Below are 19,733 nucleotides of genomic sequence, written 5' to 3'. Positions count from 1 at the left end.
ATGAGCCATCCTCCGCTCTTCCCTCTCCTGTTCTAGCCTGGCCAACTCCCATTTCAGTTGCCTCTTTTCCCTCCTGTCAGCGAGTTCCGCTTCGGTCAAGCTTCCTCCGGAGACACTACTGCCCCTCCTAGAGTAGGTCATTGGTCCTGGGAGTAGGTTTCCTACCTCAGGGTGGAATAATCCCTCTACCTCTATGACCGTGTCCCGGTTTGTCCCCTCATCCTCCTCCTTTCCTTCTCTATGTGCTTCCACCCAAGCCCTCAAACTGGTCTGGAGTTCCCCCTTCTTGGCACCACGCTTAAAGAACACCCCCATTTGTTGACAGAAGTCCTTTAGCTGGGCCACAGAATAAGTGTCCAGTTCTTCCAACGCAAATTCCATTTTGCTAAAGGCAATTTAGGGTTAAAGCACACAAAAAGAATAGAGTTACAAGGGCAACCTGAAGCTACCTCCACCCCACCACCAGGAATAAATTTGGAAAAAGCTAAAGTAAAAATTAGGAAGTCCGCCAGGAGAAAACTCCAGGTGTAGGTTAGTGGATTACACTTAGTTACTGCAGAGTAGTCGCAACCACAGTTTATCCCACCGCTAGACACCAATATGTTGGACCTATAATTGTCAGGTCACCTAGGGTAGCCTGGCCTAGGGTAAGACAGTCAATTATTAGAGGCACATGTGTAAAGGTTGCACACCACCCAGCAGTAACTTAATGCACTTCCACACTAAAAATGACACTTCACCAATAGATTGGAAAAATATGGACTGTTTTATAAAAATAGATTTGTTTCACTATATTTCTTTTACACCAGTATTTCTCCTTAAAACTCTTTTTCACTTTGAATGATAAATAACACTTTACATCTCGCTCCCAAGCTGTGGAGCTCCCTCCCCTTGGAACTCCGTTGCACTCCAAATTTGCTGGCCTTTAGAAAGGGTCTGAAAACCTGGCTTTATAGTCAATGATAGGTCTGTTTCCTGTTTCTTATCTTTTCTGTTTTCAGCTATGGGTCAGAAAGCGCCGGGACACTCCTTGGAGTAGCCGAGCGCTATATAAGACACCCATAACATTAACATTAACAAATCCATATTATGCTTGACTTGTCAGTTCCCTCAATTTCAACACTCCTTCACCCACCAATTTTCTAACGATGCAATACAGTCAATGGAAAAGAGAAGTGAGTAAAAGGAATCAATATACACAGTTCCCACAGTGAAGCATTGGCATTGTCATGAATGATAAGTTCCCACTCCTTTACACTGTTCCTAGCAATCACACTCAATGCTAACGTTTTAGGAATGACACCCCGTAGGATTCTTACCAGGGATCTCCTCCGCCACCCCTATAACAGGATCCTTTCCTATCCCAGTACCATGACAGGAGAACCCTTACAGCATTACTGTCTTAAGAGTCTTTGATGGAAGTCTTAAAGGCTTCTTGAATCAATTACCCACTCGTTCTGTTCTGCGCAGTAGGAGAGGGAAACACCTCTCAGGACTCTTGGTCAGTGGATCCCCGCTCTCCAGCTCCCCCAACACACACCCTCCTTACTTTCAGAGAAGGCCCTTCATTGGCCACCGTCTTGAATTGCTGGGAGGAAGGAAGACATCAACGGGAGCTCCGCGAGAAGCTGTTTGCCTCTTAGCCTAACCCACCAGACAAGCCGCTCACTCTCCGGGCTAGCGTCAGGCGTAAGGCTTCACAGGCTGAGGAGAGTCGATGCGCACCTCCCGCCGGGTTCCTTTTCGTGGGGTAACTCCGCCTCACTCACGGACCAGCCGAGAGTTCCTTTAGCCCTCCACTGGGCCTGCGCGGCACACAGGTCGCTTCCGCTCCTCCGGGGCCACCCGCCTACCAAGCCTGCTCACTGCAGAGACAGCGCTCCTCCTTGAAGGCACCGCCCCGCCTCGCACTTGGCCTGCGCGGCACTCTGGCCGCTACACTTTGGCAAGGGACGTGACGCCTACTCACGCTGGATACCGCTTCGCGCTTCTGTGCATGCGCGGAGATCAGCGTTTCTTAGCTCCTACTCCAGCCCAACAGCTCCACTGTAGTCCCTCGCCTCCGCCTCAAGGATTCATCAACCGGTGCAGGGCGTCTCAATTCCGCTCTTTGGGGAGACCAGTAAGGCAATTTAGAGGAAGAGGATTTTTACCCAGTCAGCGGCGAGGCTTTAGGCTAGCAGGGGCCAGAGGATCTCAAGGAGGGGCCAACTGAAATCACTGAGCTGACTCCCTCAGATGACAAGGTCCCACCAGAGGGTTTGGTTAGAGGCTAGGGGGGAAACGACTTCCAGAAGAGGCTGTCAAACTTTCTGTTAAACTAACTTCTCTCGGTGCGTCCACCTCCCCTCACCACTGCCTCACTCCTCACACTCTCTAGACTACACAAAATGGCTTCCTGACCTCTGCCCTTATATAGCCTGTCCACCCAGGGCCCAGTAGGGTCCAGAAGGTTCTAGAAGGCTCTATGTTAACCTATGGGGCTTTCCAGGGGATGGCAGTTGTGACAGTTGGAAACCACCATTTTGTAGATCTAAGTGAATTCCAGTCAGAAAAGGGCACCTAGGACTGAGGTGAAAAACTGTGAGGGCAAAAGAGCATCTATCCCCCAGGCCAACACCATAAAAATCTAGTGGTAACAAAAAGATAAAAAGGGTATGAGGCGCAAAAAGGGGACAAAATAAATAAATAATAGGAGGGGCTACGCAAAAGGCCAGACAGGTCTAACACCTCCAATATCAGCATATGGACTGTAAAGGATATTTGATTTTTTGTTCAAGAAAAGGAACCAGCCGAAATCAATGATGAAAACATTATGCATACTAAACCCTGCAATTGCATATTCGATGTCACAAAATGGCACCAGAGAAATTTATGGCATAAAATTTCAGATCTCAAATTTGTAAGCAGAACTAAACCCTTGTGAGCTACAATGCAATTTCCACATATGATGGTGAAGGTCTGGGAAATCAATGAAGCAAGAAAATAAACATGGCAACCAAAATAATGGTGAGGGCTTGCTAACTCAATGGAACCTAGATCTCTTCTAACTTACTTCCATGTCCTGTCCAACAATGTTGCCATCAAAGGAAGCTCGCAGGATAGGATTCTCTTCAACACACCTATGCCCATAGAGCTCTCCCTGCTTCTCCAGGGACAGCTCATCACTCCCCTGTATTCCCCGGACAGGGTGTAACCCATACAAACAGCGGAGAGATGAAGGCCAGATGAGGGCCACAGAATGCTTCAAATGCCCCTCCCCCCTACAGTGGTTAAGGAATCTTACCTGGAAATGTATTTGTCCTTTCCACAGGGAACCAGGCATGACTGGGAGTAGTAGTCCATGTTGGAGTTATTCTGTCATGCGGTTTGTCCACCTGCAAATATAGAAGAAAGAAAGGGATGAACAGGAATGCATGTAATGTGTTCAGTCTGATCAGTAGGTAGTGTACAGCAATAAGACCCTCTATTCTAGATACCATCCCACTAAACTCTCTAACATAAACACCAACCATCGTCAGGTCTCTAACAATTCCCAGTCATACAACCATTCTCCATATCCAGTCCCACAACCACAGCCCTACAATCTCACTCCACACACAGTCCCCAAACCATTTCAGACATCCAATCCCATAACTATTCTGCACACCCAGTCATACAACCGTTCACCACATGCAGGCCCGCAACCACTCTACACACACAGGTCCACTACCATTCTCCACAAATACTCTCACAACCACCCCAATCTTCACTCCTAAAACAATCCCTAAACATTAGTCCTATCAATAACCACCATTGGAAGTCACACAGTTATCCCCATGAACCCCATAAACTTTTCATTTAAGATCATTAAATAGGTGTCCAAACACCTTCCCACAGTGCCAGTCCAATAATTATGCCCCAGTTGTAATCCCACAACCATCTCTTTTACCGTTTGCCTAAATATCTCTAGTTCTGCAACAGTCCACACTCCCAATACTAATGTTCTATTTCCAGTCCCACAACCATTGGCCAATATCCAGTCAATTAACAATTCCCCATCACAATTCCAACAATCATTCCCAGTCCCACAACGGTCGCACGTTCATAGCTGATAAACTGTTCTCGATCAGCTGTCCAACAACCATACTAACATCGCCAGTTCAACAACCATCTTTCAACCCTAGATTCAAATCCATCCGCAAACCAACAACCACAGCCCATTGTCAGTCCAACAACCACTCTTAGTCACAGTCCCCGTTCAACAACCATTGCCCCACCCGGCAGTGAGGCAAGTTTCTCTCATGCTCATCTCCTTCCCCGTTCTCTACTAAAAGCCTGGGCAATTTATTTTCTATAGTAGCGCGAAAATAGGCACTGTTCACAGAATTCTGCTTCCACGTTCCACAAAATAGAAAATCTGCTAAAATGCTACGACAAAACGTAATTTAATGTTTCTGGGTGTTTCTTGCAAAACATTGTTAAACAACTATTAGTTTACAAAATAATATAAAACTCAAAGGGAATTTGTTCCACACACGAACTTCCACCACAAACGGACTTCGAGTGCTTTGATCCTCTCCAGATTATTTCACTCAAAACTAATCACAATAGAGAATTAATGACTTTGCTTAATTAATGGTCTGCGTTTAAGACAGTTGTCATGGCTCAGTGGACTAATGCATAAAATGCAAGACTCTGTGTGTGTCCATGTTAATAGGTTCAAAATCAGCGCCGGTTCACTCAGCCAGTCATCAGTCCGAGTCAATAAAACGACTGGACTTGAGGTTGATAGTAAAAAAACGCATCCACTAATAATAATAATAACATCTTTATTTGGATAAATAAAGATCCACTATACAAACCCCAGACTGAAGGTACAATTTACAAGTACACGTTACGCATTTATTGGGGTTTACAAAACACATACTAAACAAAACAGAAGGTGGGAGGAGATCTGAGGTCCTTAAATGAGATGAATTACTAATATTGTGTTGCAGTTATATAGCGCGAACTCGACCCGAAGGTAATGGTGCGCTTTACATGGGCACCGGTTACGTTACACGTCAAGGACACATTCATTTTTGGTAGGCACTGGAGATTAAGTGATTTGCCCAGAATCACAGGATGCTGAGCCAACGCCCAGACTTGAACCTGGTTCCCCGACGGCAAAGTTGACAGCTCTGGCCGTGAGGCCACATACTGTTCCCATTTTACCAGAGTGGAGCCTCCACGACACAGAGCAGCGCGTGACGTTTAACAATCTGAACTGAATTGAATATGTACGACTCCAACACACACATGCGTACCTTAGCATGAGAGGTGCGCATACGACACGGGTTACCAAGAGATGTACGGATCATGCCGGACTCGCTTAAGGACCTTGGTCAACTCCCCCAACACACATATCCCTACCTTCCCACCTCTCTCGCCTACCTTCCCACAGATGAGACTGTACGGGGAGGCTTCACGCACCGGAAGCGCTCTGAGAATTCTATAGGCATTACGAGGAGAAAGCCTATGACCGCAGGGAGAGGGGGGACCCAGGGAGAGCCAGGCACGAGCCGGTCTCTTCCTGGGTAGGTTCGCGCGAGAATCCGGAAATCAGGTGGGACTGATTAGGGAACAGATATAAAGGGGTCAGGTTGACGGTTGGGAACTGCGTAGCGGGTGGCTATTAGGGAGGTTTGTTTTGCGACGCTCGTGGTTTCCCTTGTATCCTGGGTCATGGAGGCAGCGGCTGAGGTCCGGAGGGCGGTGCAAATCCTTTGTGAGGCAGGGCGTGAAGACTTGCTGCGGCCGGGTGTCCCGGCGGAGGCGTGGGTCGGCATGGCTCGCCCACCTCGCAAGGCTTCTGAGGGTGTATCCCGGGCGGTGGAGGCTTGTTTATCGCAGGACCTGGAGGAGGAGGACGACGGAGATGCGGCGATGCCGGCTGACGGGCCTGGGCTAGTGTTGCCCGCCGTTGATGTGGAACCCCCGCCGGATGCCCCGGGCGCCTCCCAGCAGGTATGTGCGTTACCATATTTTAGTGCTGGCACACGTGGGGCGCCCGGGGGGAGGAGGGGTCGCTCGGCGGGCCGGCAGGCTCCGAGCCCCAGCGGGCTGGTACGAGGGAAGTCGGGGAAGCCTCAGGCGGGCCCCAAGCCCAAGCGTGGGCGGAGCTTGGATGTGCCTGGGCGTGTGCCTTTTCCCCCCCCTTTGGGGGTACCCCCCGCCCCCGCCTCTGAGGTTCCCCAATTGTCGGCCGGGGCCTCGCCTTACCTGTGGCTGAACGGTCAATGTTTCCTGCTCTCTCCCGCTGTACCAGGGCCCGGTACTGCCCCCCACCCCTCTTTTGCCCCCACTCCCCAGGGTGGGGCTGATGCCCGGTCCCTGTCGGGCGAGTTGCCGGCTTGCTCCCTAAATGACGACCCGCCCCCTGCTGAAGTTGTTCATGCTGCGGGTGCTGCAGTTTTTGGGCTGCCACCCCCGGCTGCCCAGTCCTTGGACTCCGGGGTGTCTGACCTGGGACCCGCCGTTTCCACCCCCTCGGCTCCGCGTGGGGGGGGTCCGTTGCCCCGGGGGGCGCACATAGGCGCGGGTCCCTCCCTGTTCCCGGTTCCCAGGGGTCGGCCGGGTGCCAGTGCGGGTGGACTTGCGTATGGGTCGATGGGTCACCATGGTTTGGCGTCGGGGGTTCGTTCCTCGGGGGAGGATGGCGTCTTCGTTTTCGGGGACCAGGTTACGGGATCTTCTTCTTTGTCTGGCTTGAGCGGCCGCGGTTTTCATGCTGCGCCGTCGGCTGGGCGGCTGTCGGCTGTATCTGCGGGCTCGGGAACTGTCCACACGGCTGTTTCCAGTGGTGGGCTTCACGGGGGGCTCTCTGGAGCGGATAGCTCTTCTACAGTTTTCAATGTAAACAGCTTTCAGCCTATTGATTGGCAGAGTTATGACGGGGGTATTGGTGATGGGGCTATGCCCAGTGGCAGTGACCAAGTTTTCTTTTCTGATCAAGCTTTCTGCGGGAATTTTCATGCTGATGATTTGGAGGAGGGGGAATTGAGAGACTCAACTTGTGGGCTTTTGGCAGCACGGGCCCAAGGGGGTGGGATGGGGCAACCCACTGTTTCTCGTGTTTTGCAGGTGTCTCGAGCGGACCATGCAGGTGTACGAGGGGCAGTGAGGTCTGGACCTTCGCAGAAAGATCGTGGGGCTGTCACGCTGCCGTCCGAGCAGTTGCCCAAAGGTAAGGATGGGTGGTGGTCTGTGTGGCAACCTAGGGAGAGTCTCCCTGTGAAGAGTACAAGGTCTATTGGTACGGAAGTTGGGGTTGTTGAGCGAGTCGCTCTGGAATCAAGGCCTGAGAGGCCGGTATTTTCGAATGTTTCTACTGGGGATGGGGCTATGGCTGGGCGAGTCGCTCTGGCACAGAGGCTTGAGCGGCCGGTATTTTCGAATGCTGCTACTGGGGATGGGGTTGTGGTTGAGCGAGTCGCTCTGGCACCAAGGCTTGAGCGGCCGGTATTTTCGAATGTTTCTACTGGAGATGGGGTTGTGGTTGAGCGAGTCGCTCTGGCACCAAGGCTTGAGCGGCCGGTAATTTCGAATTTTCCTGTGGGGCAAGTTGCCAATGAAGTTTCTACTGGGGGGACTGGGGGAAAGGTTGCCACACAGGTTGCGGAGGATAGTATCCTACCGAAAAAGTTACCTTATTCTGGGGTGGGGATGCCTTTGGGATCTCATTTGTCTGAAAAAACGAAGAATCTGATTTGGTCTGGGGCTTTTGTGGATGTTTTTCGTCTCCTCCATAGAGATGTTCAGGCAAAAGAGGGGTCGAAGGAGGAAGAGTTGGAACTGGCTCGGAGGCCTCGTGTTCCGAAATCTATAGAGAACTGGACTTCAGCCTTTTTGATTTATGCCAGTGTTTATTGTCAACGTCATCCTGACAAAGCTATTGATATGTTTAAATATGCTGATATTGTCCGCAAGGCCCACAGTTATTTTGGTGGTTTTGCCTGGTTGTCTTATGATGATGAATTCAGGGCCCGCATGAGCGCCTTTCCCGAGCGTTCATGGGGTGAGGTTGATTCTGAACTCTGGTTACAGTGGATGGCATCGGCTAATCCGTCTGCTACGACCCACACGGCTAGCGGACAGCCAGTGTATTATCGGCCCTTTCCAGCTCGCCCCGCTCAGTCTGGGGCGGGGGTTTGGGGCAGAGGTCAATCAGCCGCCACTGGCACTTGCTGGCACTTTAACCGGGGTTCCTGCAACAGGCCAGCTTGTCGGTACAAGCATGAGTGTTCTCAGTGTGGAGGGAAGCACCCCTCACCCACTGTTTTCCTGGACAACGAGTGGGCGACCAGGGACGAGGTTCAGGGGGTAGGGGCCAGCCGCAGCAGTCTGTTCACAAGGGCTCCTACTCCTATTAGACAGACGGTTCTCGATCTCTGGCTAGTGGATTACCCGGATTTTGAAGCCGCTAAGATTTTGTCTTGGGGTTTCAAACTTGGTTTTCGGATCGGGTACCAGGGGCCCAGGGTGGGTAGGTGGTCGGACAATTTGAAGTCTGTGAAGGAGAGTCCCCAGGTGGTGAGAAAAAAGCTGGACGCCGAACTTGCGGCTGGTAGAATTGCTGGTCCTTTTGTGTCTTGTCCTCTGCCTGATTTGATTGTTTCGCCCCTGGGCGTGGTGCCCAAGAAGGCGGCAGGGGAGTTTCGTCTTATCCATCATCTGTCCTGGCCAGAGGGTACCTCCATTAATGACTTCATCGATCCAGCTGACTCAACCGTTACTTATGCCTCAGTGGACGATGCCTTACGGCTCGTGCGCCTGGCAGGTGTTGGGGCGTTGCTGGCGAAGAGCGACATTCAGTCGGCTTTTCGGCTACTGCCCATCCATCCTTGGGATTTCAGTCTTTTGGGAATGCAGTTTGAGGGTTGTTTCTACGTGGATCGAGTGTTGCCAATGGGCTGTTCCGTGTCCTGCTCCCTTTTTGAAGCTTTCAGTACCTTCTTGCAGTGGAGATTCACTTTTGTCACTGGCCACTCCCTGGTCTGTCATTACTTGGATGATTTTCTTTTCATTGGGGAAGGTCGCTCCGGGCAGTGTCAGTCGGCTTTGAACAGCTTTCAGGCACTGGCGGAGGAATTGGGCGTTCCTTTGGCGCCTGACAAGACTGAAGGCCCCTGTACGTCCCTGGTTTTCTTGGGGATTGAAATTGACACGCTATCTATGATGGCGAGATTGCCTGCACCTAAAGTGCAAGAAATGTCAGATTTCATGCAACTGGTCTTGGGGGAACGGAAAGTTGCTTTGAAAATGGTACAAAAGCTGTTGGGATACCTCAATTTTGCTTGTCGGGTGGTGCGGGCGGGTAGGACTTTCTGCAGGCGGCTGGGGTTGTCCATGTCCGGTGCGACTCTTCCCCATCATCGGGTTCGCATTACCGCCGCTGTCCGTTCCGATCTGACAGTCTGGCTTCAGTTTCTGCAGGATTTCAATGGCGTGTCCTTGTTTTTTGCGGATGAGGACATGGTGTGGCAAGTACAGTTGTTCACTGATGCTTCCGGGGCTCACGGCTTCGGGATCTTTTGGGACGGTCGGTGGTGTGCGGCCGGATGGCCGGCGCACTGGCTGGAACAAGGCCGTAGCATTGCCTTTCTTGAGCTCTTCCCATTACTGGTTGCATTGTATCTGTGGGGGGATGAGTTTCGGAATAGATCAGTTCTGTTTCATGTGGACAATTTGGCAGTTGTACATCTTGTTAATCACCAGAAGGCTCGTGATTTGAGGGTGTTGCGCTTACTGCGCGCATTCATGCTACGGTGTCTGCAATTGAATATTGTGTTTAAAGCACGGCATGTTCCCGGTACCTCTAACTGCATCGCTGACTCTTTGTCTCGATTTCAGTGGGCAGAGTTCCGCAAGTTAGCTCCTGGGGCGGACCTGGAACCAACAGCGATCCCACAGTACGTATGGGACCTGGGGGATTGAGGGTTCACCAACTGGTCGAACAGTCGGTGGCTGCCTCCACGAGGCGGGGGTATGTGAAGGCTTGGAGTGAATTTCTGCAGTTCGGTAAGGATTGGGTGGGATCGCCTGGGGCTGTTTGGTCTGACGAACAGGGCATTTTGCAGTTTGTGTTGCATTTGGCTGACAAAGGTTTATCGCCCACTACCATTTCGGGCAAATTGGCTGGGATTTCTTTTTATGGGCAGCTTTGGTGGGGAAGGGATCCGGTTGGGGGGGTGTTGGTTCGTAAAATGTTGAAAGGTTTGGCCAGGCTTCGGGCTGGTGGTCCCCAGCTCCGGCAGCCTGTTACTTTTGAGTTGCTTCAGTTGTTGTTACCAGGGTTGGAGGTGTGTTGTCACGATGCCTTTGAGTGTGCCAAATTCCGTTTGTGTTTCATTTGGTTGTTCTTTGGGGCATTCCGGGCATCTGAATTGTTGGGGTTACGGGGTAGGGTAGGCATGACTAGTAGTGAGGTGGTGTTGGAAAGTGAGAGGTTGCGGCTGTGGCTGCGGGCCTCCAAAACTGACCAGTTGGGCCGGGGTAAGTGGGTGTTCCTTGGCAGGAGTGGAGTTTCTGCATGTTGCCCGGTTGGGGAATGGGAAGGGTTTGTCTCCTCTCCGCATTTTGTACAAGGGTCTATATTTTGTCACGCGGATGGGAGTCCCATTGTGGCATCCCAATTGTTGGCTGTCTTGCGCAAGGTGTTGTTGCGCCTGGGGAAGGATCCGGTTCTGTTTGGTACACATTCATTTAGAATTGGTGCGGCAACGGAGGCCGCTCGTTTGGGGTGGGACTGGTCCCAGATCCGGCGCATTGGGCGCTGGCGTTCCAAATGCTGTGAGAAATATGTACGAAAGTAGTGCATTTTGGCTTGTCTAACATTTCTTTTTCTCCTAGGTCCTTGGCCGTCGGTCGCCGGAGGCAAACGAAGGGTGTGGATACTGGGGCACTCTTTTATTAAACGTGCAGCTTTAGCCGCTGCCAATCAGCTCTGTGGGAGATCGCTGGGTATCAACAGCACGTCACACGAGGTCTCCTGGCATGGAACTGGGGGCATGTGCTGGGGCGGGCTTTTTCCCGCCTTGGCAGCTTTGGTTTCCCAGTGTTTGGGGGGCCCTCCGGATCTCCTGGTGCTACATCTGGGAGAGAATGACCTGGTTACTTTATCGGGGTTGACTTTGTTGAAACTCATGAAGCAAGACCTGGAAATGATAAGAACCACATGGGTGAACACCATGTTGATATGGACTGAATTTGTACCTCGTCTACAATGGCGTGGAGCCAGGAACCATTCTGCTCTCGAAAAGGCCCGGAGAAAAGTGAACAGGACGATGCAACCTTTTTGTCATAATTTGGGTATATATTGTTTGAATCATTATCATTTACAGGTCTCGGAACATCATTTATTTTGTGAGGACGGAGTGCATCTTTCAGCTTTGGGTCTTTCTTTTTACCTGTTGGAGCTCAGGGATTTGATTAGTAAAGTTCTTCAAGTTCAGTTATGGTGTGCCCCTTCCTGTTCTTTTGGTGGGGCAGGAAAACACTAAAGGTTTTCCTGGGTGGCGGGGTTTTTGTAAGGGGGGTGGGCAGCCTGGAGCGGGTTGGCCATCCTGAAGGGTAGCGTGGGTAGGTTAGGGGTAGTAGGTAGGAGTTTTTCGTTCTGGGTTTTGGGATTCAGTTTTGCAAGATCATTGTACAGTTGGAATTTGTAAATAAATAAATAATGAAATGTGTTTCGTGAAATGATGATGCACCTGTCCTAAAATAAAGTGGCCTTTTTTGCTCCTAAAAGAAAGAGGTGGACAATGATTTCTTGCGCGAGGGGGGACCCAGGGAGAGCCAGGCACGAGCCGGTCTCTTCCTGGGTAGGTTCGCGCGAGAATCAGGAAATCAGGTGGGACTGATTAGGGAACAGATATAAAGGGGTCAGGTTGACGGTTGGGAACTGCGTAGCGGGTGGCTATTAGGGAGGTTTGTTTTGCCCCACCCACCCTCCCTCTTTTTTCTTTTACATTTGGGTGGGGGTCCTTTTTCTTCTTCTGCGGTACTTTAGGTGCTGCTCCTTTCCTTAGCTTGCCACAGTTAGGATGGGTGCAGGTGTGCTAACTAGAGGCGGGGTTTTTGTAGGGGGGGTGGGCAGCCTGGAGCGGGTTGGCCATCCTGAAGGGTAGCGTGGGTAGGTTAGGGGTAGTAGGTAGGAGTTTTTCGTTCTGGGTTTTGGGATTCAGTTTTGCAAGATCATTGTACAGTTGGAATTTGTAAATAAATAAATAATGAAATGTGTTTCGTGAAATGATGATGCACCTGTCCTAAAATAAAGTGGCCTTTTTTGCTCCTAAAAGAAAGAGGTGGACAATGATTTCTTGCGCGATGGACGCCGACAGCTGGCTTCTGTGGAGGCGGGAAGCCGAAAACAGCTGCGGACGAAGCGTAGTCGGAACCTCCGGTATGGTGTTCCACAGCTGGGCTGCAGCCGGCTTAATCATGTGTGGGGCCGGAAGTCGAGGCATATTTAAAGCTCTTTTACCTCTATGAGGTATTTCAAAAAACATGCAGGGGAAGACGAAGTCAACCGGAAAATAACAACAGCTTTACTTCGGTCGACAAGGAACTCAAGGTTCGTCATAACCTTTGATGAAAAATAAACACGTTTTCCGGCCTTGGTTAGGTGGGCATTATAATCCTTGAAACTTGTGTATCTGGAAATAAACTTGATTTAACCGGCTACCAGTACCAGATTAGGGTTTTACGTGAGACAAACGATAAACCCGGCAATTTACCTCATCAATTCCAGTCCTTACAACAATGAGGTTAGTCCACCTCCTTTAGCCATCATGTGACCCGGACATAGATAAACTTCTCAACATCCTTCCACTCCACAATCTGCCCAGGCCAGAAGTTGGCTTCTGTTGCAGGGTGAAATTGGGAGTCCTGACCTGGGAGGTTGGGGGGTGAGATTTAGGTGGCAATCAATTGAATATGGAATAACTAATATTTGTGGTTCTGTGTTCTTTTGTGTCTGTAGGCATCTTCAATCTTCAGGTACTGAGGGCTCACTAGCATGTGGGTTCCCAGGTCTGGCATCTACAGCAACATTGGCTTCCTTCTCAGCACATGAACACCCTGGTATCAGTCTCCAACACCATTCAGAAGTACCTACTTCGGTGTCTTTTCTTCAGCAAACCTAAAACAAGGAGTTGCTCTCTCAGTCTCACCTCCTGTAATAGTCACAATAGATTCCAGCAAGCTGGAATTGGGGACAACTATGAGATTCCTTTCAGTTTATGAGGCAATAGCTTCCTTCCAAATGCATTCATTCTTCCAACTAGATGCATCTGAAGGCTATTTCCCCTCAGGTTTGTGCCACGCGTACACAATAAGGTGGCCCGAAAAAAAATGACAATGCGGTATAAGACTCTTTTGCCAACAGATAGTCAAAGATGAGCTCTCCAGCATTAGCATCTCCAGATCAGGAGCTGGGAGAAATCTACAGGCTAGCTCTTTAAGCCCCCCATATTCCAGTACTTCAGCATGCCGTGGCTGAACGCATAAGCAGGCCCTTTCCTCAATCCCACTTTGCCCTAGTTCGAAACAGTATTGGCACCCAATAGCGGACCTCTTCACAAGCGCAAATGCTCTTTCCATGCTTTCTGCCCCGATTTCCATAAGTAGAAGCTTGGAAGGTGGATGATCTGGCCTTTATGTGGCCTCTATGTGGATCCAAGGGCTTCAGTATGCCTTCCTACAATTTCTCCTAATTTTGTAGCTCCTGATTTGCCTTCTCTGTGAGAAAGTAGAACTTATCTTGGTGGTTTCTTTTTGGCCCCATGTGGTGTGGGACCCATGCCTCTTGTCCCGAAGTGTATAGTCCCCCTGGACCATTATCTACTCCAGAGTCCTCTTCTCGCTCAGGTATCTTGTCAACATCTCAATCTGTCAACGTGGAGGTCCGAGGAGGGCTTTAAAGGACCAACCTACTCTCCAACAACTTCAATTCAAGAGTCCAGTACTTTCTACTAATCAATATTGTGATAGTTATTGGGCCTCCTTTTCCTTTTGGTTTGTAAAACAATCCCTAGACTTCAGTGGCTGTGAGCCCAAATAACTACAATTTTCTCAAGATGGTTTTTACCTGGGGTTAGAAGTTTCCACCTTCTGAACATAGTGTGCAGTTAGGTCTCCTTTGGATGATCTTTCGGAAGCCCTAGTAGTAGGCTGCCGAAGCATTTTTCTCTTGTCCGTTATTCTGTTAGTTCTATGGTAACACCTTGGAACTTTGCCTTGGTTCTAAAAGCCCTTTAATATCCTCCTTTCAGATCATCCCACCACCGCTGAGGATTTTAGAATTTTGACCAAGGAAGTGTTCTCTTGGTGCCCATTACTTCTGCACCACGGTCAGGTGAACTGGTATCCTTATCTGTTCAGGCTCCTTACCAATAGGTTTTTCCTAACAAACTGGTATTTTGACTAGGACCAGATTTCTGTCCAATGGTGGTGTCCACTTTCCACCAGGATCATGAAATTACTTGTTTTTCCTTTTTTTCCTTTTTCACCTGAACAAGAGGCATGCATTTGTTGGATATAACCATGCAATTTAAATGTATTTACCCCGTTCTGCAAATTAGACTCTATGAAACCCTCTTTTTTCAATTTTGGTGTATTCCTGGAGGGGTTTAGGGCTTCTACTTCTTCTCCGAGTTGATGAATAAAAACTGTAGTATCTCCTGCGTATGACTCCCGGTGTTCTTCCTTACCAGGGTCTGCGCAAAAGTGATATCCACTTGTGGCATGTCAGCCTCTTGAGTGGAGGCTAGGGGAGCTCCCATCCAAGATATTTGTTGGGCAGCCTTCAAACCTTTTCTGTCACCACCATCTGGAGGTAGGGCACAGTGGTCTTTGAATTTTAGAACCACGGTACCTATTGATGTTCTTTCAAAATATTCTACCAGCTTTGGTGCATTCTCATAGTTTGAAGGACTAAGAGAAACAGAAGCTCGCAGAGGTAATAAACTGATTACTTACCCACTGCAATAGCTTCCCACAATCTCAAGTCTCACACATCCCACATTACTCTAGTTCACAATTTACTGTCCTACAACTCTAGCACAACCCAAGCCACACAACCATTCCAGAACCTGAGTCCTACAACCACTTCCCATCTCCAGTAACAAAACAATTACAGTCCCACAACTACTGCTCAGCCCCAGTTCTTCACAACCATTCCTCATCCTAAAACTTTCCCCCCAATTGCCACCCCCAGTCACCTCATCCACTACCACACAACTACCCTCCACTCCCAATTCACCAACCATCCCCTATCATCAGTGCAACTCATCCGCCCCCATCTACACTCTGTTGCAACCATCTCCATCCTCCATCTAAAAAACATTCCTCATTACTCGTCCAAACACCACACCCAGCTCAACAACCACACCAAATCCAATAATCATCCCACATGCCTAGCCATGCACCACCATTCCCATTCCTGGTCCACCTCCTTCATCTAATAAATCATTGCATTTTACCTTCACTGGTTTGTGTCTTATCGTTTGCTGCATACGCAACTGCATACATGCATCGTCCGTTCAGAATATATTGTCTAATTTACTCTATAAAATATCACCCCTTTTTCAATTACAGGAAATCTTCACCCTCCCTCCCCACAAGGGACAATATTTTTGTAAATGATAGTTGACCATATAAATGGTGCATTTTTGTTGAATGCACCACAGTAATTTCGAGCTATATAAATGTTACTTTGGCATCTCTTTTCCAGACAAGAATTTTGTTTTTGCACAATTTATCGTAAATCAATATTAAATGGTTAATTTCATGCTATTTATTTTTTGCTTTATTTTGATTTGGAAAGAGAGCTCACCGTTCCTTTCAGTGCTGAATTTGACCAAGTGCTTTCCGGTGCTCGCCGCCGGAACTTAATTGGCAAAATCCGGCACTAATGACAGTCTGCCACATGGTGGCGCTGATTGTCTGGTTTAGAGACTTGCACAACGGTTGTTTATTAATTCAACATACATTAAAACTTACTAATACCTGCCACCAACGCCATTGTTATAGATTTGGGTGCCTGGAATAGTCAGAAATGTCACACTTGTAAGAGTGTGATGATTAGTAGCTGTGTTGATACTATGAGTGGCCATGCTGACAGTGCCAATGAGTGGTGCAAGTGGTGTGGCCCTGGCACTTGTTTTTTTTTTTTTTTACAAACTGAGCACCGATTTATAAATACTTTTTTAAAGCTTTTTGTCACAGTTGGACGACATAAATTAAGAGAATAAAAACAATACGTTCATAGTTCAGGGGATTGGGGCAGTCGATCAGAGGGAGGTCTGCCCCGGGTATTTTAGGGAAGTGGATCAGTCGGACAACTGCTGGGGGGGTTGGCCTTTATTTGCTGGCAGAATGGGCGCCACATACTAGCAGTCGCCCTAGCAGGAAAGCACCAGTAGTGTAAGCGGCCGCAGTGTTGGCATTTTCACCGGTACGCCGGAACCCTGTGGCATCGACACGAGAACAGGAGTGAGTGAGGGGCTACTCTCGCACTAGGAGAGCAGTTCCAGGAAGGGAAAAGTGTGGGCGAGACTGCATCCCTGCATGCAGTAGGGGTGATGCGGAATGCTGGCTGGGATGGCCCCCTAGCCTGGGGAGGTAAAAAACAAGGATTCGCTCACGAGGCCTTCGGTCAGGCAGAGAAGGCCTCGCGCATCATGAAGAGGTTTTTTTATCAGCTTCTTAATGATTAGCACAAGAAAACTGTGGAAATTGAGCATGACCAGGGGCATGAGGGTAATCAGCCTAGCAAGTGGAACGCTATACAGTGGGACAGCTCTACCTGGCTGGACAGGGCGCGTTGGGTGTGCAGGAACACTGGGCTGAGGGAGGGAGCTGAGGCAGTGCCCCATCAACTACGATTTTTGGGGAGAAGAGTGCACAGGTGTCCCCTGGGGCAAGCCTGGAGCTACATGGGCAAGTGCAGAGGACAAGTGCTGAAGTACCAGTGATAGGCGCCCTCAATGACGAGGGATAAGAGGCAGTACTGCTTAGGCCCCGAGAAGGAAGCTTGGTATAGAGAAAAGTGGTCCTAGACATAACTTAATCATATCAATAAATGCAAACACTTTTTTGTTTTTTGAATTGGATTTTCTTCTCAAACTTTCCTGAATTCTTTTTCCTTTTTTCACGTGAGCATTTAATTTTGCACCTTCTTCTCACTGCACCTGGCAGTAACCCCCAGCCTTCACTGTTTCTATATATACAATGTAAATAAACTACTAATTAAGTTGGTTCAGACTAAGTCGCGTTTGGAATAATTTTTGGGTACTGTAAGAATTACATATGCATCTGGCTATTTTTGTGTTTTTATCTTCTCTTGCAGGATTGAATCGCCAAAAAACAAAAAAGTGTTTGCATTTAATGATATGATTAAGTTATGTCTAGGACCACTTTTCTCTATACCATTTAATACCCAGGTCCTTCGACTTTTGTTGGGTTTGACCCCATTATTTCTCCGAGAAGGAAGCTTGGCTGATGCCAAGGCAGGTAGGCCATGCACTAAAGTCCATGTATGGTAAGGTGGGCATCTCGTGGAATGGCGAGTCATGGCAGGATGACACCCCACATAGGCCTGTGGCCCCTGGTCTTTCGACTGCTGGGTCAAGGGGTGAGTGGATTAGTGGCATCAGGAGAGGGTCACAGCAAGGAGTGCAGCAAGTTTGTCACTTCACCAACACACCGGGCTTGTTTTCCTCTTTTTTACAGGTCGATGCAAGTTAAGGGGGCTTGACTCGGGAGATCCTCATGCAGCTTACCAACCCTGAGGAGAAGGGAAGGCGCAGCCCAAGGCGGCCAGCTTGACGTTGGCAAGTGACTGTGACACCCCTGCTCTAAGAAGGTTTTGCTTAACCTTATCAGAGTAACACCTAGAAGGATTAGAAGCAGCTTCCAGTGCAGAAGATCACAGGATGGTGCATCCTGTCTCTTTGGAGCGGTCGGTACGGCGAGGTACGGTCCCCTCACATAAATTAGTTCTAGATGCTTTTGGGCAACAAGGGTCACGATCACAGAGCTGGGTGGCTGATGAGGTCCATCCAGGACATGGGAGGGTTATATGCAAACTAGCAGACGATATTTGACTATGACGCTGATGACATTGAAAGGTTCGAGGAAGGGAAGTTGAGGGACAAAGAAGGAGGTCAGGCAGAGGAGTCTGTTTGATTGAAAAAAGGTATGGTGGGAGGTTCTTCTAATCGCTCTGCCACTAGTATTTTGCAGGATATCGGCATGCAGCAACATCATAGAGGTCGGAGAAAAAGCTGGCGACAAAAGACGTTAGCGAAGTGGCGGACCCCCGACAGGGCACCGATCTCAGCTCCAGTTAAGCTGTTGTGTAGCAGTGGATACCGCTCTTACATGGTATCCATGGGAGTAGGTGCGAAGGAGCCTCAGGACAGTGGAGAGGCCCGCCTCCGGAAGGGTTTATATTAAGCCTAGGCGTAGTTCGCGTAGCCGCACTCCGCGGAGCTACGCGAAGATGCACTTGCACTACGCGAACTACGCATAGCTCCGCGAGCATGCGTAGTAGCTTGCTTGACCCGTTCCAAGCCATTTTTCGTCTTCGGGAGCGCCGCGGAACTCTGGAACCTGCTCGACACCACATCTCCAGACGTCGCCTTCCTCACGGAAACATGGATGAACGCCTCCTCAGCGCCCGACATCGCCATCCCGGACGGATACAAGATCACCCGGAGAGACTGCGTCAACGAGACAGGAGGAGGCTTCGCCATCGTCCACAAGAACACCATCCGCATCACGACCAACTCAGATGACACCTTCACAGCCGCTTAACATCTTCACTTCCAGATACACACCGACCCCAAGACCACACTCAGAGGCACCCTCATCTACAGACCCCCAGGACCTCGCACACAATTCAGTGAAGACATCTCAGACTTCATCAGCCCGCACACCCTCGCCTCCGCTGACTACATCCTCCTAGGGGACCTCAACTTCCACCTGGAGAACAACAGCGACAACACCACCACCACCATGCTGGACAACCTCGCCAACCTCGGACTCATGCAACTGGTGAACACCCCCACCCACTATGCCGGACACACGCTTGACCCAGTCTTCTCCTCCAGCAAGTACATCTCCTTCAGCCACTCCACCGGACTCCACTGGACAGACCACAGCTGCGTCCACTTCAGCTTCAGAAAGACCACGACTCACCACCACCCGCAACAGGTTCCCCGCAGGAACTGGAACAAGATCACCACCGACCAGCTCACCACTTCACTGAGCCAGAACCCTCCCGCCAGCTCAACGGACCCCAACCAAGCAGCCAACAACATCACACAGTGGATCACCAATTGCGCTCGCCCAACCAGCCTCGACCACTCGCAGTCCGGCTTCCGCGCCAACCACAGCACCGAGACCGCCCTCATCGCGGCCACTGACGACATCCGAGCCCTGCTCGACAACTGGGAAACAGCGGCCCTCATCCTCCTAGACCTTTCCGCAGCATTCGATACGGTCTGCCACTGCACACTAGTGCAGCGCCTCAGCAACATCGGAATCCAAGAGAAGGCACTGGAGTGGATCATCTCGTTCCTCACCGGAAGAACCCAGAGAGTCCGCCTCCCCCCGTACAGATCCAAGGCCACCGAAGTCATATGCGGCGTACCACAAGGATCATCACTCAGCCCCACCCTCTTCAACGTCTACATGAGCCCCATCGCAGC

At 49.8% G+C, this 19,733-nt stretch overlaps 1 protein-coding gene across 2 annotated transcripts in view; it reads right to left on the bottom strand.

The window, feature by feature from the left end:
• Positions 1 to 19,733, bottom strand: part of RASSF2 (Ras association domain family member 2) — a 262,300-nt gene that overhangs the window by 71,086 nt on the left and 171,481 nt on the right. For both annotated transcript variants that reach the window (XM_086943516.1, XM_086943517.1), the window contains one exon: positions 3,287 to 3,377. In XM_086943516.1, the coding sequence (XP_086799642.1) occupies positions 3,287 to 3,345 (59 nt within the window). In that variant the 5' untranslated portion in view covers positions 3,346 to 3,377. The remainder of the gene's footprint in view (positions 1 to 3,286; positions 3,378 to 19,733) is intronic.

The sequence above is a fragment of the Lissotriton vulgaris genome, chromosome 11 (genome assembly GCF_964263255.1).
Source record: "Lissotriton vulgaris chromosome 11, aLisVul1.2, whole genome shotgun sequence".
NCBI lineage: Eukaryota > Metazoa > Chordata > Amphibia > Caudata > Salamandridae > Lissotriton > Lissotriton vulgaris.
This window is presented reverse-complemented; position numbering and strand designations above follow the sequence as displayed.